This window comes from Felis catus, chromosome D4 (genome assembly GCF_018350175.1).
Source record: "Felis catus isolate Fca126 chromosome D4, F.catus_Fca126_mat1.0, whole genome shotgun sequence".
NCBI classification, from domain to species: domain Eukaryota; kingdom Metazoa; phylum Chordata; class Mammalia; order Carnivora; family Felidae; genus Felis; species Felis catus.
In genome coordinates this window covers 67,957,656-67,979,430 of record NC_058380.1, presented here as the reverse complement: position 1 = coordinate 67,979,430, position 21,775 = coordinate 67,957,656, and the positions used below count along the sequence as shown (strand labels likewise).

The window sequence follows — 21,775 nt, the reverse complement described above, 5'->3', positions numbered from 1 at the left end:
GTTGTCGTGTAACTAGGCCTCAGATAAGGCTACTTGGCAGAAGGAAATACAGAGAAACCACCCCGACCCTCCCCTGGGGAGCCTCGGGAGGGGGGAGCAGGGAGGGGAACAGGCCGTGGGGAAGGGTGAGCACAGAATGGGGGATAATCAGGCTCGAAACGTTTAATTGACTTATTGAGCTCTCTGGCAAGCTAAGTCACTAGGAAGCCTGTAGCAGTCTGGCTGGCAACGAAGAAGTGCATGTGGGCACCAGTGATGAGAGGCCTCCTGGGGGAAGGGAAATCAAAACATATCCTTACCCTCTCTTGTTTGAAATCTGCAAAAGCACCATCTGCATATTTCTGCTTGCTCAAAAGCTGTTTCCTCCTCTCCTGACGTTTGGCACGCTTCTGGAATTCCTCATTGTGAATGTTCAAGTGTGAGGTCAGCTCCGCTGTGCTTTGCAGTTTGCTATCACAGTGCTTACACTGGTAGGCGGGGCTCTGCAAGCGGGGGCCGCTGCCCAGAATGACGAAGTCCCTCTTCAGGTCCCGACTGTGGTGGTCAGTGTAATGCATACACAGCAGCTCCGCCGTGCTGAAAGACAGCTTGAAGCACTTGACGCAGCGGAACGGGAGCCACTCGATCTCCTGGGCCTCGCCTCCCTCCACCTCGGCTTTCTCGAAGCTGCCTCTCTCCTCCTCTTCCATCAGCAGCGGCTTCTCGTGCTCGTCGGCGTAGACGGCGGTGAAGTAGCCGCCCAGCTTGCTGGCGTGCTGCTTCTTGGGGAACACCCCCGGGTGGCGCTTCATGTAATGGGACACGATGCCCTTCTTGCTGAAGGACTGGAAGGAGCACAGGGAGCACTTCTTCTTCTCCACGGCCCGCCGGAGCTCCTCGCTGAGCTGCGGGGAGTCGTCCTTGGGCGGGGACGGGATGATCACCTTGTTGGGCTTGTCGCTGATGGTCCTGGAGGCCGCCAGGCAGTGCGTGTAATAGGCGTCGATGTCGTGGCGCTTCTGGTAGTGGGCCGCCAGCCCTTTGCGGATGGGGTTGGTGTAGGCGCACAGGGCGCACTTGAAGAGGTTGTTCTTGCCCTCGGGCTGGGCTCGCACGTTGTTGTGCTTGATGCGGTAGTGCCTGGCGATGCCCTTCCTCGTGGAGCAGAAGTACTTGCACAGCTGACAGCGGAACACCGTGTGGGAGACCAGGTGCGAGGTAGAGAAGTGAGACGTGGACACGGGCTCCTCTCCCACCTCCTCCTCGGTGACGGACACCTGGGAGGGGCTCACCTCAGTGGTCATCTCGGGCTCGAGGGAGACTGGCAGCTTCGGGGGCGACTGGGAAAACACATCAAATTCAGGCTGATTGTGATACTTCTCGTAGTGGATTTTGAGCTTCTCCAAGGTGCCGTGCGTGTACGGACACAGTTTGCAGCGGTAGGCGCCGTAGCCTTGCTTGAAGATCCTGCTCGTCTCCTCCACGTCGTTCTGGGCGATGTCGGCGGACTGCTCCACGTCGTGCACGAAGTCCTCGGCGGTCACCTTGATGGCCGGGTGTCGCTTCTGGTAATGGGTCAGGACGCCGTGGATGCGGGTGTTGATGTACGGGCAATGCCTGCATTTGTAGACGGCGCCCGGGTTGATGTCGATGTCCTGGGCGAAGTCGGCAGCCTTCACCTTCATGCCAGGGTGCTTCTTCCCATAGTGGGTGAGGAGGCCGTGCAGGTTGTTATACTCGGACTGGCACACGGTGCACTGGTATGGGGTGGACGATATGGCGGGGTTGGCGGAGGCCAGCTGGATGCTTTTCTCGGGGGAAAGCCGGGCGTCCTCCGGGCATTCGGCGTCCTGCTCGGGGAGCGGAGCGGGCATACTGTTGTCACAATTCACGGGGCCCACCAGCTCTTCGGACGGAGGGATGACATTCTCGACGGCGTCTTTCTCCTTGATGATATCCAGCAGCACCGACTCGTCACCGTTCATGGCCCAGGGATGGAATGCTTGGTAGTGATTGGTGATGTCCCAGATGGACATGGCCTCGAAAACACAGTCTCGGCATCTGTACGTTTTGGCTTCGGCGGGCATGGTGAGAGAGGGAGGGGATGGGTCGGGCCCAGCCCAGAGTTTGGTAGCCATGTAAGTATAGTCAACATAGTGCTCCGGATGCCTCCTCTGGTAATGTAGGAGCAAACCGCTGGGCTCTGTGTGGGAGTAGATGCACCACTCGCAGTGGTAGCCAGCTTCTATCGAGCCGTCTAGAAATGCCCACCGCATGATGGACGTGACTGTGGCCTTCAGGGCAGGGTGGTCTTTCTTGATATGCTTCCTCAGTGCATAGAAGTAGGGGGAGGTATACGAGCACTGCCTACACTTGAGCGCTCGCAGTTTGGTTTTGTCCCGCTCCACGGCAGAGGGGGCGACAAGCACACAGCTGGCAGGCTTCTTCTGGTTGCGGTCACAGAGGCTGCGGATGGTGGCCGTGTGTTGCCGGATCACGTCCGCGTTGGCCTTGAAGTCTCGGTGCTTCTTCTGATAGTGAATGAGTACACCTTTGACCGTCCGGTTCCCGTAATCACAGTGCTGGCAAAAGAACATCTCATTCTCCACAGGAGGGCCGTCTCTCTCAGAGCTGCTTCGGTTCAGCTGTTGCATGGGGGCGGGTGGCCGGGGGGAGCCTTGGGGCCCCTCGGACCCTCTCATCATTGAAGCTGTGGGAGGAGCCTGTCTGATATATTTGGCAGTAACCTTTATTTCTGGGTGTCTTTTCTGGTAGTGGACAAGCACTCCCACAACTGACCGATTGCTGTAGGAACAGTGTTTGCAGTAGTAAAGCTCAGTACTGAGGTCTGGTGGCGGGGGTTGTGGGGGGGGTGGGGAACCCATGTTGGACATTTTGGGAGACATTGGAGCACCCACCTCAAATGATAATTGAGAAAGGGCAGAGCCCCTGTCCACAGACACCATTCGCATGGTTTTCTGGATCCTAAAGTAGGAAGCCTTTTCTTCAGGGTGTTTCTTCTGATAATGAACCAAGACAGAATGCATGTTGGGGCTTGCGAACGAGCAAACGTCACAATCGTAAACGACAACAGTGTTAACTGAGGGGTCCTTCTGATTTTCACATTCTGGAGTAAAGGTCTTTGAAGGAGTGCTTTTATTAAATGTAGCTGGCAGACCGCCACCGCGAGCCACGGGAGTGGACGTCGCCATGCTCTTGGGGGCCGAATTCAGAATCTCCCTCAGCGTCTGGGATTCCGTACTCAGCCCTTCCTGCTGCTCCACGACGTAGCTGGAAAATATCATCGCGTTGTTAATCTTCACCGTGGGATGCATTCTTTGGTAATGTGGCATCAGGCTTCGGACATTCGGGCTCGTGTAGGAACAAAACCGACACCGGTAGATCAGGTCCGAATGGTCGAAGTTGAGTACATTCATGGCTTCTGGGTGGTGTTCGCCGTAGTGCTGCTGCAGGTCTTCGAAGTTGGTGTAATCGATGTAGCATTCCAGGCACCTGTACACTGCACTGTGATCGTTGGGGTCCAAGATGTACCTAAAGCTGAATTTAATGTACGGGTGCATTCGTTGGTAGTGGGTGCTGACGCTCCGGGCAGATTTGTTGTTAAAGTCACAGTGTTTGCAATAGTAAAGCCTTCCGGAGTCACCAAAGTCTGTGTTCTCGCTATTGTGCTCGGTTCCGTAGATAGGAGTCTGGGTGTTCAGCAGAGCGGTGTTGGCGACCTGGTGATCTTTCATGTTTGTTGAGGAGCCGTAATAATCCTCTTCGTCTTCAGACAGGGTGAGCTCAATCTCCGCGCCGTTGGTGGCGTTGTAATCGTGGGTGACGCTTCTGAAGTTGGGCTCCTTCTGGGGCTCCCCGGCATCTCTCGCCCAGATCTGCTGGGCCGAAAAGGAAGTGGCCACCTCCATGACGGGCTCCGTCGGCTCTTCCTCCCTGTCCAACTCCACCTCTATCTCCACTTCGTTGTCGTCCTCTTCCTCCTCGTCGTCCTCCACATTGATCACCGCGTCCTCCTGCTGCTTCGTTTGGTTAATTTTGCTCTGCAGGTTGCTGGCTATCTCGTCAATCCTAGTTCTCTTCTTCACGGGCGATAAATCGAGGGGAAAGTCATTGGCGAGCTTCCGGGAGGCCTTAGCTACAAAATTGTTCTTGGAGGACAACCCAAGAATTGAGGTCTGGCTTTTCTTCACAGTGTTGCTGGAAGAGGGGTGGCTGTCTGTCTCGCTTTCCAGTGGCAGGCTTGAGGGCTGCCCCTCGAATTTTGGCAAGTTGTCGCAGAACGAGTGTTTGTGCTGCTGGTGGACTCGCAGCCCTTTCAGAGTCGTGGTGGAGTAACTACACATGGTGCACTTGTAAGGGTGCAGGGGCGGGGCTGGCACAGGAGGCTGCGGCTGCTGCGTCGGTGCGGGCTGGGGCTGCGGCTGCGCCGGTACCTGGTGCGGCGGCTGTAGCTGCGGTGGCTGCGGCTGGGACGGAGGCGGTGGTGGCGGCGGCGGCGGCGGCGGTGGCTGTTGCTGCTGCAAGGGATCCAGCAGGACTCCTGACTTCCTCCCGTTGATGCTCGAGCTCTCGTAAGACACCACACCTTCATTCAGCGAAGAAGAAATGCTCTCACTCTGGGAATTCACGGCATCCCAATCTGACGCTGTACCCGTGTGACACTGTTTGTGAGCGCCGAGTTTTAATGAGCTCTTGCAAGTAAACGGACACTCGTCACATTTATAGACGGCAGTCTTTCCGGACAAGTGGATGTTTTCTATGTGACGGGAGATGCTGCGTCGATGCATAGTGAGGAAAGGACAAAAGGGGCACTGGAACCTATTCATGAACCTTCGGAAGGGAATCCCCTTGGTCTCCAACAATTTGTTGCCATCTGAGCCCATCAGCTGCTCCGCAGACATGCCGGAAGTCTGGTGATCCATGGCATTTAAGCCATTCTCGCTGTCTATTTCGTTCAACTCCTCATCAGAACTGGAGTCATTCAGCATGCTGTTAGTTTCCAGGTCGGCAGAGGAGTTGGTCATGTCAGCCATCCCGTAACGCGATCTCTCCGCCAAGTTAACCAGGCCAGAGTTGTGAGGGGACTTCGGCTTCATCTGCGGGTAAGACACAGGTGAAAACTTGGAAGCGGACGAGGAATTGGGTCTCATGATGGAGTTACTGATGGAGCCGCGGAAGTTGGAGACGTTAGCGCTGGGCATCTCCCGGCTGGCAGCATTCATGGACAGATAGGTGGAATTGGAAGTGGGGCTGGGGGCGCTTTTGTTCTGCACTTCGGGGAGGTTCGTCCCTTCTTGCTGCTGTCTGAGGCTGGAAAGGATCTTGACCATACTGCGATGCTTCTTCATCATGTGGTCGCACCAGCGTTCCCGGCGGGGGGTCTGGTAGCTGCACCACTCACAGCAAAAGTTGCCTCGAGACTTGGTCAAAGGCTTGACCATAGACTCCAAGATGCTGCGCTCCACGACCTCTGCTGGCAGTTCTTTGCAGGGGTCCTGCAGAGACACGGGTGGGACCACGGGGTCTGGCATTGGAGCAGGGGCAGGGAGGGGAGCCGTGGTCTCCTTCAAGTTGTTTTTGTGATACATTTTCTGATGCTTAATGATTCTTGCCCTCCTCGGTGACTTGTATGTGCAAAACTGGCAAGAGAAGACCTTTCCAAATCCCTCGTGCATCATGATATTATAATTTAAGGATCCGGGAACAGGGGGTCCCGCCGAACTCCCTTCAGCTTGAGCTCCGTGGACCTTCCTTGTGTGTTCGATGAGGAGGTTTTTTGACCTGAAGTAGCGGACGCAGAACTTGCATTGAAAAAACTTGTTTGTTGGTTTGGGATTAGGGGCAATATGCTGACCGTAATATCCTGGACTGTGGCCATAGTAGCTTCCGGTCCCCAATGCGGTTGCATTTTGACCTAGAGAGAAAGCAGAAGGTAAATGAGAACAGAAAAGCAAACGAAAGAGAATTAAGAAATTCCATCATGCAAATCAATTTTTCTTTTCAGTTATTCTTCATTAATAAACATCACATTCAAAAGGCCTAACGTCTCGAGATGAGACCCTGAAGAGTATTAACGAAGCACTGATGAACTAGACATATTGCTTCTCGCAGGTGAAGATACAGCGTTTGGCTTCAGGAGCAATACTCACCTCATGGCCATTAATGTTCCCTATAGCTATAAAAACACAAGTTCCACACGCTGCGATATTCATTCTAGAATTTTACCAGACACTCTCTTGTCCTCCAAATCGAAAGGGAACTGAGAAACATAAAGAAGCTGAAAGGGCAATAACCTAGGATGCTCCAGAAGAGAAACATGATGCCCAGACCACAAAAATGGCTCCCAAGGAGCAATAAACTTTGACAAAGCCACACATATCAAGAACCATGGCTACAGGCTAAAGGTAGACGAGCACCATGAAATAGATTGGATACGCCGAGATTCTTCAAGATTTACCTGATAAATCCTCTGCGATCGCAAATTCGTCCTTTATAGAGGAATACTCCACCTCTGTCTGATTACTGGCATTCATGGACCCGGATCGTGGCTCGTTAGCATTGTCTTCAGCAACATCAGTTGGCTGCAGAAATGCCGTGTGGACATCCTGAATGTGCGCCTTGAGATCTTCATAAGACGGGACTCTGAAGTCACAGCCATCGCACTGAAGCACCTCCATGATCTGGGCCTACCTTCTCACATTAGGAACCTGTGACAGAAGTCAGAACAAAGCCTCTTAAGAAATGCACTAACTGCATATCCCAAGTTGATGGGGCTACAAGTCCATTAACGGAAAAAATTCTAACATCGGCAGATTTCCGTTACTGAACTCTGCCAGTTGGAACACTGGCCAAAGACACGCAACCAGAGATAATAGGGACAATGTCCTTGACTTTGTAACTTCAAAGAAGGGGGGAAAGCCCAAATAAACATTTTCCAGTTTGATATAATAAACGTATCTTGAAATGCCGTTTGTCAAGGAAACCCTTAAAAGTCTAACCGTTTTAGTAGTTTCTGAATTTCTTGACTGAATTCAAATTTCTTGGTAAGTCAATACTGACTTTGATTCTGGCTCGGACCCATTTTTCTTTTGAACTAGACCCTTCTCAGAAGTAAAGAGGATTGTCTGTACAGAAGAAAGGACAAATTTCAATCTTCATTAGCTGTTTTAATATTCTAACACATTTCACCACCAAATGGTGAAACAGTATTGAAGTCTTGGAGTGGTGGTAGAGAGAGCTTTTATTATACCTTTTATCATTTGAATACCTTAACTGATATTGGGGTACACCTCTTTCCTCCTTTCCCCAAACAGTTTAGTCATGTGTGTGCGTGTGTGTGTGTGTGTGTGTGTGTGTGTGTGTGTTTCATAAGCTAAATGGTTATTTTGCTTTTTACTACCTACCAATTATAACCTAACAGCTTCTCCAATCTAATTAGGTCATAAAGTATTTCTCATGAGATTCTCAAACAACCAACTTTATATGACAATCCAGTTTCTAGTTTAAAGTCGCACCTTGGTACCTCGATTTACATTAAGGTAACAGACACAGTTCTGAAGAGGAGCTTCTAAGTCATGACTTTCTCTTTTCCCACTTCTCTCCTTCACAAACGTGAAGCGTATGCTCGCACGCAAAAAACTGTGAACCTGATGTAGAATCAAGCAAAACTTGCCCAGCTCCTTTCATTCTGGTATTCACTGTGTGACTGAAAGACATAGATGGCTTCACATTAATTCAATGGAAAGGCTCACCATTAAGAAGTTAAAAATGTATTAGAAGGTGCAGTTTGTCCTATCTTAATATATACCTTGAGTTGAGATACCCGGTTATTATCTTAATCGGTGAGTTAACTTCATTGAGCTCACCGCAAACTCTACTGAATCACCGTAATCTAGAACCAGATGTCCAAGAACTAAAGCTGTAGCCAAATCTTTCTATACTTTTATTGTACAGCAAGCTTCTATACTTTTCTGGCAAAAGGTAAATTGTTTCTGCAGGGGGAACAAAGTCTAGTGATATGTCAACGTGGAGAAAGGAGCCATTGCGGGTGGATTTTCTATGAAAGAATGCTCCTGCTGATAGCCTGCTAAAATAACTTCTGGCAAGTCGAGCTCTGGACAGACTGAGCTTGCAGAGTGAGACACAGATATTTACCTCCTCTTCTTTCACCCAGCAATTTATCCTTTTTCAATAAACACTGAACTGTGCACCAGAGTCTTTTCAGCTAACTAAGTCTCAATATTCCAGATACACAAGCTTTTATGCCTAAGCACCAACCCAAATTGTGTGGAAGAGGTTGCTATCAGCTCTGGATCAAATTACAGCAGTCACTGAGGCCCCACCCCACTTCTCCTTTCGCACAGTCCATTAGACCTGAAAACAAATTTTTCCATGGTGCAGACGACTCCTGCATTTAGAACACTTCACAGAAAAAAGCAGATCATCCAGTGTGCACTCCCCATCCCCCAAGCCTAGCCCTTTCATCTCAGCCAAACAAGCCACAGCTCTGCTGAATGTGTTTATCACACTTTCAAGAGATATGAGCTCCTGCGTCACTGAAGCTCTAAGACTCACTAAGCTGCCCTAGTCCTCTGAGCTTTAAGGAGCAGCCATTTTAGCTCAGAGCTTCTCCTCCGTGCACAACATGGCTTCTCTGGGATTCTGCTAGGCTGACAATCAGAAATGAGCAGTAGAAGAACAGGCTGGGCTCCTCCTATGCTCTTCTCCTCCCAACAAAGAATGAACTGTTTTCATTGCTTTCCGAAAGGCAGCACCTTTCTCCTCCTCAAATGTCATTCACCAAGATCTCGGAAGGTTCTTTTATCCCATGATTGATAAGCTTGTTCGTTAGTCCCAGCAGAGCACTGGTAATTGCAGGACGATATCCTGGACCAGACTCTGTTCCACAGGAGGATTTGGGGGTGGGTTGGGGGGACCTCCAGAATGCCTTGGCTTCTTGGGAGTCGTCCTTCCACACACAGAAGACATACCATCCGACTCTGCTTGCCAGATTCCAAAGTCTAATGACCTTTGTTAATCACCAGCCAGTCTGTCTGCATCAGCAGACCCTGCCAACAGACACACCCTTCAACACAAAGGCTGTAGCTATTCCTTTTAAAAGAGGTTCTCTGAAAGCTCCATTGTGTAGCCCGAGAGGAAAACAAAATCTCTTCCCTTCAAAACTTCAAGCCTTTAGAAATAATGCAACAAAAGGCTTTCTGCTGTGTGTCTTTCGGAAATTTTGAGACTGGTTTGCACAACATCAACAAAAATTCTGGTCCTGCACAAGGAAAGGAGGGCACCTTCAGCATTGAGTCATCCACCCGGAGATGAAATTCATCTCTCTGTGCAGTTCTCTTAATATCTTGGTGTCTTCTGAAGCTGTTATCAAGGATTCTAACTTCGCTGGATGCAAACACAAACCAACAGCCTCCTTGTTCTGCTACAAAGGAGATTAAAGGGTTAGGAGATCAGAAAAAAAAAAAAAACCCACTGATTTGGAAAAAGAAGAGATGATGAAAGTGATTTCCTAATGGGTTCTAGCTTTAATGTTGTTGCAGTCTCTACCTCAAAAATAGCTCAGAGCCTTAGAAGAGGTTAATCTCCAGGCTGCCGAGAGAACCAGCGTCAGGTACAGCTGAATGGCCCTCAATCTGATGTCTGCACCACGCACGGAAATGAGGACGGAGCCTCCTTTGAAAGCCATTTTGCCTTTGTGTACACATTTCTCCTGAAGACGCTGACAGAAGAAAACAGAAATTTCCAGCAGGGCCTAAACAATCAAAAGAAACGGAAACTTGATGTGCTTATGAGACGGAGGGCACACACACGTGCAAGAAGTGAGAGCAGGAGGAGAAGAAGGGAATGGGGGAGGCACAGAGACAAAGAGAGCCGGACGTGAGGATGACCCATCCATCAACCAGACTATGTTTTCGCAGCAGATGGTAATCCTCTGAGAAACCAACAACAAGGAAAGAGATGAGAAGTTAGCTCTGCGTATCTGCCTGTTTCATCCACCCAGCAAGAGGAGCAATACTGAAACACTAAACTAGACACTGATCTGCTACAAAATGATGATTTAAAGCTAAAAGCCCTGATCTCCTACCTACTTACTTCATTTAAAAACACAGTCATAATGAGATTAGCAATACTTTTTTTTTTTCCCTCACTGACCCAATCAGCAAAAGCAAAAGCAAAAGAGGAAGCTTCAGAACTAACTAAAAAGAAATGCCATTTCAGAAGGTCCTGGGGTGAATCTACAAATCAAACAAGCCCCTCCATCTCCTGCCCCAATGCAGGATTTCCAGGCCCCTCAAGGTCAAACGGGTGTCAATGACTAGACCCTAACACCACCCGCGATGAAAGCTGCTCTGGTAACATGGATTCATTCTCGAATAACCTAGTGCCTAAGTGATTAATCCTCTCAACACGCACGAAGCCCCTAGACCATTCTAATTATTCATTACTCTTCAGTACTACTTGTTATCGGTGATTTGTTTTGTTCCATTTACATTTCTAGTTTGGGGATTTCAAAAGGTGGGGTTTGGATGAGAAACCCTAAATCCAAATTTCCATATCTGATAAACTCCTAAAGACATATTTAAAGAAAACCCAGAGATCTTGTTCAGGATTTGGAATACACACAGGAGAATGGGGAGAGGGAGTTGCTCCGTCAATGACACTGCCTGGCCACCCACTTTCTGTGCTCAGAACCCCAGGGATCCATCACGCCTCCGCGAAGGTGAAAGGGGGCAGCTTGACTGCATGTCCTTCCGGCTCACGGCCCAGACATACCTGGAGAGGGGGAGGCATCTTTGATGGCTCACAGTGTTCTTCCAACCCAGGCGACCATCAACCCTCGCCCAGGGCAGCTTGACGAACACGCTTCCCTAGGCCTGCATGGCCCAGGAGCAGAAACATGGTCTTCAAGTCAAAATCCCAACTGTCTCCAGGAAGTGCCCAAACTAACACATGCAGGCCTTACCCGGATCAAACCTGTTCTCTGATGAAGGACTGTTGACCAGAAATAAAGCTGTGAGGCACCACAGCCACGGGGATTCAGTAGCAACTAATTATAACCTTCAAAGCCTTTGAGAAATAGAACCAGAGACACCATAAGGTGCTTTTCCTCTGTCCACTCCAGAAACCTAGTTTCAGTTATAAGGCACTGAGCTCCCCAGTTCTCCAGAATCTCAAGTCTGATGAAAGGTTTTAGTTAGCACCTGTTGTTTGTGCTTCTCTTACTTTCCAATGAATGGAAAAACCAATTATCCAAGGCCTGGTAGTGGAATGCATAAACTCTGGAATAGTTCAGCTAGAAAAACAGAAACATCAAGAACCTAAAGATCATTCCACAAATACATTTGCAGATCGGAAAAGGCTGATACAATGAGGTCAAGGAGCTATGGCATGTGTCAGGACATTAACATTTCTAATTATGAGCCCCAGCACTACCATGGTTTGGTAGGAAGGAAGGATCTTCATGCTTAGGCTGAAAAATGGGGGGAAACCACTAACTCATCCACTTGAGAATGTGGGCTGCTGTTCTTAAAACAAGACGTATTCTACATCACTACTTATCATTTACCCTTGTCGTGGTCAAAGTGGGAGTTCTAGTAATTTAAAAATCTTTTAAAGCATCTTTACAAACAGGACTGGACTGAGAAATTGACGTAAAACTTCCTTTCAGGACCGAGAACAGTAGTGATAGGATCAAACTGACAAATACAAATATGGAATCTCTGTGTGTGTGTGTGTGTGTGTGTGTGTAATAATTAATTTTACTGATTTAATTTGACCTCAGATATGTGTGTGTGTGCCCTCCAAATTTAACAGGGACTCTGTCTGTTAGAGCAGAATCAGCACCTTCCAAGTTAAGTCCAAATGATTTATGTACTCCTCCCATGTTCTAGTTAAAAATAAATAAATAAACCCACAAAATAAACCAACAAAGAACTTCTGACAACAAACTAACCTCCATCGATCCCACAGCATTCGGTACTACCATAGATCCTGGCTCACCATGTGGTGTCTTCAAATGTCCTATCAAATGTTTATACTGTTTGCTACATGATCTAAGCAGTTCTGTGTACTCTTGGCAATTCACCACACTAATGAAAGGTTTAACATATCAGGGAGGATAAATAATTAAGGAATTCAGAAGGGAGACACAGCTGTTCTTCAAAACCAAATTTTCAGAAGAGAAAGGATTAATTTGCAATCACATATGTAACCCCCAATATGATACTGAATTTAAATAGTAGCAGAGAAATACCATGAGACCCTGAGTCCTGCCAATGCACGTAGCCTCTGTTCTGTGTGGTCAGCCCAGTCCATCTGTGGACCTCGCACATGAGCGCAAGTCTGAAGCAGGCAATCTGCAGATGAATAGCCCACTCACTCTCTGGCCCACGATGGTACGTTTCAGGGTATCTCTTGCTTCAGCTTTGTTCTGCGTAAAGTTTGCAAGTATCACCGGACATGTTGAGTAATATTTCATAACAGACACCTTTGGGATCATCATTAAAATGAGATGAGCATCTAGGGATACAATCTAAGTGACTAAAAAACTGTCAGATATGTAAATAAGAAGCAATTCTGGCTGAGTGACCTGTTATGAAAGCAGGTAGTGAGTGTCTAACACAGAAAGAGATAGTACATACCTTCTGGAGAATTCATGCATTCCTTTGCAATGATATAAGGCTAATTGAGGCCAACAGGCCAATCGGCAGCCTGCCAGCTCTCCTGTCCTTAGAAAAGGAAGCGTGTGATTTGAACAAGGAGATAAAAGAGGAGAGAAGGGACTAGAAAAGAAAGGGAGGAAGCAGGGTGGTATCTCAGTAGCTTTAGACTTCATTGTCTGTGAAGGGGGACCTGCAGTTCGCTAGATAACTCTAATTCTGAGAAGTGTCCTGACAATATTCTCCTTGAGAAACAAAACAAACCAAGACGCCTCCTCACACTAAAATTCTCAAAACGCAACCGTGACAAACGCGATCTCAGCTCATCTTGTTCTTCCAAATGACAGAAAGCCATTCTCAGTGTTGAATGAATTCTCTGAAATGTCATGGGCCCATCAGGAAGTTCCTTGGAAACTTTGAAGCCACTCTTGCCCCCGCACTGAGAACAAGAGATAACGGATTTCTCTCCTGGAGAGCCAGTCCTCACCCAAACGGCAGAGACAGAAAATCACGGTGTTCCTTTATAGACTCTTCAGAATGCTGGCTGGGTTTCTACAGACACTTTTCACACTACAAGAACTCTCATTATAAAAATTGTAAAATTAAAGGGAAGTTGCAGATATGCTGCTGGGTCTTCATTACAGAACTGATTAAGACGCAGAGTAAGCAGAAGCTGCAGTAAAACTCATCTTGCACCTCAGGAAAGACCAACCCATGCATCGAGTACCTCCTCTGTGGGTTTGAAAGCTTGACTGACCTCAGGCGTTGGGTATGCCTTCATGGCCATAACTGTTTCTGGCACAGAAGGTCTGGCCAACCACACAGTCTAAATTCCACAGTTTCAGTGAACGGCTCTAGAAACCATTTTAACAATTCACCTTGTTCTCTATTACCACTCAGAGAAAAACAAATCAAAACCAAAAACTGGGGTATGGCTGTCGGCTTGTGGAGGGTAGAAGAAAGCTTTGCTGCAAGAACTCTTTTATTTGGGGAAAAGCCCACAAGAATCCCAATCTAATGCCTCAGAGACTCATTCATTGTCTTATGTATATGGTTTGCTCACAAAATTCAGACAAGTCGCTTCTTTTACATGCGAATTTGTCCAAGTTTGCTCATACCAGTATGGCACACAAGGACCGGATCCAAACACTGCAATGACCTTCCCAGCCTAACTTCTTATATCTGACAAAACTGACTATACAAGCCTGACACTTGGGTCTGTCTGTCTTTCTCCAAACCCTGCTTCCTGATCTAACTACCCCATCAGGATGAAAGCCCTAAGCAGATTGCTTTCTAGAAAGGTAAACAATGGCTGGGCTTGTGTGGATCATGAACACTTCCAGATCCTCCTACCCAAGGGACACTGTGAGCTGCCTTTTTTTTCCCCTTCTTAGCCTCCACCTATATAGCAGAAGCTATCAGAGGCTGCTGTCCTTCCTCCTTAGTAAACTAACCAAATGACCCATTCATATTCATTGGTTGTTCCAACAAATTGATAGAATCTTATAATAGGACACACACAGTATGTGTTTATGTATGGAACTGGCAAATACCCAAGAATTAGTAATGTTTTTTTAAAAAAACGATAGGCAAGTAATTTCTTTTCCCTTGTAATCTCCAATCAACTTTCAGCAAGTAAGTTTACTCCTAAAAATCACTACCCCTCAAGAACTTCTAAACAGAAAGTGAAGACATTTGTTTGCCAAACCCAAGAGTAGGATTTATCACCATGTGAAAACACAAGAGTGCTCCAGTACTCAGCCAAGCCCCACATTCCATAAAACCTTAATAATAAATCTCATTTTTGCCCAACAAATTTGGTTTTTTCAGCTTACTCACTATTGGGCTGCTCTAAAAAAAAAAAAAAAGATAGAAAGAAAAAAAAAAGAAAAAAAAGATAATACAGAAATGCCTATCCAGCAAGTAAAAGAATTTGTTCCTAGCAGGTGTGAGAACTCTGCCTGCCACCTTCACCTTAAGCAAGTCTTTCAAAGCCTTTACTTGGGCATTTTGCTAAATGAAGAAATCAGATTATACAAAAAGGGAGGGTTGTATAAATTTTCCTTCACATCTCTGAAAGACTTTTTGACTTAATTCACTCTTTTACTTTTATTACTATCCAGAAAATAAATGTCCAGTTTTGTATGGCTGACTCCTCATCACTGAAGTTCTATCCTCCAAGAGGCATTCCCTGACAACTCTAGCATTTGTCTACCTAACATTTGACCCCCATGAAACTGAGCCCCCTCTCCACAATGCTCACCACACTCACTTTCTATCACATTCCACTGCTTTACTTCCTTCACTGTTGACATGATTACCTATTTGTGGTCTGTCTCCCTCCTCTAGAACATAAGCACCCTGAGAGCAAGTCCATTCCTGTCTATTCATATTGGTATCTTCAGCACTGGGGACAGCTCACACAACGGGTTCAGCAAATGTGTTGAATGAATGGAAGAATCAGAGATTCTGAAGGATAAGATTCCAACCAAACATTAAAAGATTGGTCATGGGAGTTATATTCTTTTACTAACCCCATGTTATCACAGAGCAGCGGTGGTCCCAACCAGGGGCAATTTTGCCTCCCTCCCCCACTCCTCCACCACCACCATCAAAAACCCCAGTCCAAGAGTATTTGGCAGTATTGACAGACATTTTTGATTCTCACAACTGGAGGGTGGGGTGCAACTGGCATCTAATGGGTAGATGCCAAGGATTTTCCCCACCACAAAAGAACAATCTGGTCCAAAATGTCAATAGTGGAGAGGTTGGAAACCTTGTGACAAGAGGTCTGTGTTATTTTCAGTCTTTGTATATAACCCACCTGCTTCTGTAATCTTTCCAATGGGGTCCTGGCTGGGGTATCTCTGACCAAGATGATCAGCAAATTCTCTCCCAGCGCAAAGATTTTATGATGCTATGGTTCTAAATGACCTAGGTAGCCTTCAGGTCATAGATCACAAGTTTTTATAGTTTTATTTTTTTCTGATTTGGGTATTTTACTAAAAATTTCTCAAGAAAAATGTATGATTAAGATGAGTGTGGGGTGCCTGGTGGCTCAGTTGATTGAGCGTCCAACTTCAGCTCAGGTCACGATCTCACGGTCTGGGAGTCTGAGCCCCACATCGGGCTCACTGCTGTCAGCCCAGAGCCTGCTTCTGAACCTCTGTCCCCTTCTCTCTGTCCTCCTCCCCAACTCATTCTCTCTCTCTCTCTCTGTCTCTCTCTCATCAAAAATAAACATTAAAAAAAAAACTTTAAAAAAAGGTAAGTGACTGGGCCACCTTTCTTTAGTGATAAGGCCCTTGCACTGTTGATGATCCCATGAGCTTTGAGCATAAGGGGTCAATGTCATTAACAGGGTCAAATTCAACACTTAACATGTGGCCTCCAACTAAAATTTCTGTGGAAAACACGATGCACATTTTCTCCTCTTTAATATGTAAAATTATCTTCTTTCAAAGTGATTGGGCCCCAGACTAGTCAAAATCACTCTTCCGAGGACAAGTAATGTGTTCCTTTGGTTCTTATACCCCCAGGGCCCAGCACAGGTCTGGTCCTGATGAGATTTACGGTATGCATGCATGTATACATGCCTGCTTCCCAGGAGAAGATTCGCCGGTGGTACCAACCGATAGCCAAACTTTTAACAACCTAAGCAATTCCAGAGAACCTTCCATGACCAAAAGAACAAAACTTCACGCGATACAATACTTCTCCTCCACTCCAACTCATGTATGAAACTCAAGAAGCCACATCATGATAATTAGCTGCCTACTGGGGTACAAGGATTTCTAAGTCTTCCCTTGTCCCTGATTTGAGTAAGTGACCATCGTTCTTTTCCTCATCATCCATAGGGAAAGTGCTCTGGCTGCATCATTCCACCCATATAATTATAACACTGTTAAGCTCCGCTGAACTGATGTGACACTTGGCATCATCACCTGGGGCTATTCTGGAGACTACTTGGTTGCCTTCCCTCCACAAAAAAAACCTTTTAATTCTTGTTTGCAAAGATTCTAGAAAGCCTGAGGAAAAATTCTCCCCTATAGCTCAAAACTATATAAACATTTTCAGTGGAGGGAAGTATAACAAAATTAGGTAGGAGCAGAATTTTCTCTCCTTTGTTTCCCTGAAAATATTGAAACAATATATTACTCGCGCCTTCCTTAAGTTAAATCGAAGAATTCACTCTAAGAAGTTAATAACCTCTAGGCTCATAATGTCCACTAGAGAGGGGATCTTAAAGAACAGATAGTTCAACTTGGTCCAATGTCTTCACTTTTTAGATAGGGAAACTAAGATCTCACGAAAAATAATCTGCACAAGGCTTATAGAACACAAATTCTCAGAAGCCAGAAAAAAAATATGTATCTTTTGAATTCCATCATTTGAAAGTTTGAGTAAAGGCACTCTATAAATGTTACTCAGTTTGTTAATAGCTATTCACACTTAAAGTCCATGCCATGCCCCATATATTCTCACTAACAAGAGCCTTCATTCACTGGGAAGGCAGGCTCCAGAATAACCTCCAGTGTTTCCTCTGTTCTGAATTCTACACTCAGGAGAGTAACTGAAAAGGTGCAAAATCCATAGTCTGCAGTTTGACTGTTCAAAGACCTTCTTAGGCATGCAAACAGTGTGTTCCTACTTTGGAAACACATTTGGAAGACCGAAAGTTGCTGACAAAGGTATACACAGAAGAACAAGAGCTATAACACTGAATTATCTTTCTTCAGAATCCAACCTCATGGAATCGGAACAAGGTTACGTAGTAGCTTTATGCCTGCCAAATCTACCCCATGAGGAACATCGTCTTGTTTCTTATGGAAAATGTGCACTGCCAACAAAGTCACTGAAGAGGCTGGCTGAATGAGTCTTAAGGGTATCTGGAAATATCAGGGTCAGTTCTTTTAAAATGGGAAGGAGAAGAACAGTCAGTCCGACAAATGGCTGGCAAGGAAGCCAGTCTTCTCATAGCACATCTAGTGGTGGCTCGGACCAATAATTCCAGAACATTGTTGATACCGGATTTTACTTCAAGTTATATATTATATTCAGAAACCAGCCACAACGTGGAATATTTTACCACATTTACATATATACGTAAGCACGTATTTGTCATCTATTTATCCATATTCCTAGTAGACATCTATACTCCTGTATTGGATATTAAAAAAGCTAATGTATCAGAAAGGCTGGGAATCATCTTTAACTTTTTAAATATTCTCCATAAAGTGTCTCGTACAAAAGGTCGCTTATTGTAATGAAGAGAATGGCTTAGAGATCAAGAAGAAACTGAGATCTCTAAGTTTTTTCATGATTTCCTTTCAATACTGTTACACACATTTTGAAGGCCCAAGTAATTCCCATTACTTAGGACAATGATTCTCAAAGTGGGGTTCCTAGACCCAGCCCAGCCTCAGCATCACCAAAGAACTTGTTAGAAATGCAAGTTTTCACACTCCTCTCCAGACTTAATGTGTCAGAAACTCTGGGGGTGGCCCAGCAATCTGTATATTAATAAGCCCTCGGGGTGATTCTGAGGCTCACTCAAGTCTTAAGATTAAGCTCAAATCCTTCTTCCTGTATGAAACCATCCCTGAGACCAACTCTACAGTGGTCCTTCTCCAATGGACGGGGAACCTTACTAATAAATGCCGTTGATTGAATGAATACAATAATAGCTATAGAGTCTTCCAAGAGCCTAAGAGAGGACCAATGTTTGCAAATATTTCACTTCTTTTTTGGCAATTAGTGGGAAAAGACTAAGTTGAGGAATCTAGCATCAGAAGCTACTAAGGGCACATTAAGAGGCAGAGTTCCTGTCTTTGAAACAGTGAATATTGTGGCCAATACAATGCTCAGATTGATGTTCATCTCCCTTAAAAACTTCCGAACAGTTCATGACATGATGTCCTTGATATTTGTAGAGAGGGATGTGGCGATCCACAAAGGAAAAAATTGTGGAGTACTTTATCCAGAAAATACTAAGAGCTCAGTAAATCCTCAAAACCCTAGACTCTTCCATGATAGGAGGCTTTCGTGATAAACAAAATCTTATTAGGAAACACCTCCAAACTTGGAGTGGTTATTTGATTTCGCACTAAAGCTAGAGTACAGGGCTAAATCTGCAGTAAGAATCAACATCTGAAAACACAGATGTGTTTGGAAATCCCTCAAAGGAAGGATGTGTGCTTTAAGCTAACCAAGGGACTCCCAGAAAAAAATGGTGGCTAATTGTCTCAAATTGCAAACAAAGGCTTGGCTGAAGGGAAAAAAAGAGGACAACATAAACAAAGGAAAAAAAAAAGTTTGGCAACACCAAAATGACAGATCAATGGGGACCTCAAATCAAAAGCAGGACTTAAAGCTTAGATTCATAGAATTCAGAGGTAAAATTTACCAACGGTGTCTTGCCCAGGAACCTAACCAGAGGACCACAGTAGACTACTCAAGGGGTATAGAAGTTAAAACGACCCATCAAGACCTAAACTCAGGATCTGAACACAGAATTCAGCAAGACTTAAGGAGAAAATTTAAAGAGATATTACCCTTCCTACTTGGGGGCCAAGAGGAGGTTCAGACAGTTATGTTCCAATCAGAGATAAATTAGAAAAAAATGAGCTGAGGTTTAAAGAGAGAGAGAGAGAGAGAGAGGGAGGGAGAGAAACAGTATGGAAAAGACCAATGAATAATCTATTTTGAAAGAACAGGGCACAGATGAAAATTACACACAACAATTAACAGAGATACTATAAAAGAAGAGATCAAAGATAAGATGATAAGACATCAGAATGAGATGAAAGAGGAGCTGGCAATTGAAGAAAGAAACTGACAACAAAAATAGTATCATTGAAGAACCAATAAATATATTAAAGTAGGAACAGACAAATCCACAAACCAAAAACAAAGTTGATGATGTGGAAAACAGTCTTCAAAAACCTACACAAAGCACAGAGAAAAAGACAAGTAGATGAAAGCAGGTAGAGAAGATGACAGATAAGAAGGTTTGAAAACAGAGATCCAACATACAGATAAAAGGTATTCTAGAAGTAGACAGCAACACAAAACAGAGCAAAACAAAATACACTCGAATCTGTGATAGAAAATAATTTTGTTGAAATAAAGAAATATCTGTGGTTTTGGGACAATGTAACAGAGAATCATCAAAATTGAGACATCCTGGTAGTTACAGAATTTCAAAGATAAACAATGAAAGCTATAAAATCAAGATATTTTAATATTGGTCAATTATATGGGGGAAAGTCTGGACTTTGTGACAGGAACATTCAATGACAGAGAAGTGAAGGGATGTCTACAGAGGCTTGATTGAGCAAGAGAGAGGAGCATGTTGAGTAAGTTCCCAACTAACTTTGCAACCATGTTTAAAAGTAGTAAGAAAGCATTTTCAATCAGCAGTCAAGGAATGCAGCACTTACTATTAACTCTCCTTCAATATCTACTCAGTGATGGAAGATATCCAACCAAGAGAAAATTCAAAATTGAAATCTCAAGAATATGGAATGTAGAGGTAAACAGAGGATGTGAGCACTGAGTCCTCTTACATCCAGAACTAAGACTGAGTAATTAATAATAATTGCAAAACAAGATTATAATCCCTTCAATGCAATAACTATAGTAACAATAAATTATTCCATAGAATAACAATAAAATTAAATAGAATTGGGAAAAATCCTTTTTAAAAAATGTTTTTAATGTTTATTTATTTTTGAGAAAGGGAGAGAGAGAGAGAGAGAGAGAGAGAGAGAGAGAGAGAGAGAGAGCGCACCAGGGAGGGGCAGGTAGAGGTAGAGACACAGAATCCAAAGCAGGCTCCAGGCTCTGAGCTGTCAGCATAGAGCCTGACACAGGGCTTGAACCCACAGTCTGTGAGATCATGACCTGAGCTGAAGTCGGAGGCTTAACCAACTGAGCCAGGGAAATAAAATCCTCAAGGATAATAGCGGAAATAAAGAGGAAGACATTAGAGGATACATAAGTGGAAGAATATCCTCAGCTTTCATAGTAGAACATATAAAAATACTCGATATTATTTCCTTCTGAAGTTAATAAATCTCCCAGTAAAGATATAAAGCACATTAAAATTAAAAATTTAATTAGTAATAAAAATACAGACTATATAGATTTTAATTTTTTTAATCAAAGAGAACACAGACCATGTAGTAAAAGACAGAAGTCAAAAGAAATGGCACAGAAATATACTAGTAATTAAATTCACTAGTATCAAGTGTATATGTTATAGCAATAAAAGCAAGCTGGATAAATCCTCCTATGGAAAATATCCCCAGAGTAGATTAAAAAACAAACTCTAATTCCACTTGGTCTATAAGAGACACATATACTAAAAAAGACAAAAAAGTTTGAAAGTAGTAATGATGTAAAAAACACATCAAGAAAAGGAAAAGTAGAGATCATGACAAATATTATTCAAAGTTAAACTCACAAAAAGCTTTTAAGCTTATCTTTAATTTTTACAGAAATTAAGGGTAAGAAGGAGAAAATATTCTCAGTAACGGAAAATAAATAATCATTGCAAAAAGAAAAACACTTAATAATGTAAAAAAGTACAATCCACCATGAAGATTTATCATGAACATTTACACTCCCTAACATCACCAAATAAATAAAGAAAATGGCAACAAATAAGAAGGAATAGGCATATGCACTTAATAGATTAAATGAAGAAAGACAACTAAGAAGAGAATTAATAGAATTAAGTTCAAAGACACATTCCAAATTCTATACCCTGGACACAGGAAACACATTTTCATTTCAAGCAACTGTGGGGCATTACAAAGATTTTCAAACACCCACGGAGGTTTACAAGAGACTATCATGTCAGAATTAGGAGATAATAAATGACAAACAGAAAAAAAGTCCATCACTTCTACTTACAATGCAATAAAACTGGGAGAGGGTGGAAGGACAAAAACTTCCAAACACACTTGGAAAATTCTTTTTAACATTCTCCTAAACAATTTCCGGATTAACCAGAAATAAAAACTCAACTACAGAATGTGACTTTAAAAAGGTTATGTATATAAAATATGGAATTTGGTAAAAGCTGTACT

The 21,775-nt window shown here is 44.5% G+C and overlaps 1 protein-coding gene across 13 annotated transcripts in view; it reads right to left on the bottom strand.

Annotated features, from left to right (window-relative positions):
- ZNF462 (zinc finger protein 462) overlaps nt 1-21,775 on the bottom strand; it is a 138,586-nt gene that overhangs the window by 74,327 nt on the left and 42,484 nt on the right. For 12 of the 13 annotated variants that reach the window (XM_045042660.1, XM_045042665.1, XM_045042664.1 and 9 more), the window contains 2 exons: nt 6,458-6,707; nt 300-5,914 (listed from right to left, as the gene is read on the bottom strand). In XM_045042660.1, coding sequence (XP_044898595.1) covers nt 300-5,914; nt 6,458-6,677 — 5,835 coding nt within the window. In that variant the 5' untranslated portion in view covers nt 6,678-6,707. The remainder of the gene's footprint in view (nt 1-299; nt 5,915-6,457; nt 6,708-21,775) is intronic. The other variant, XM_045042666.1, reaches the window with a different exon arrangement.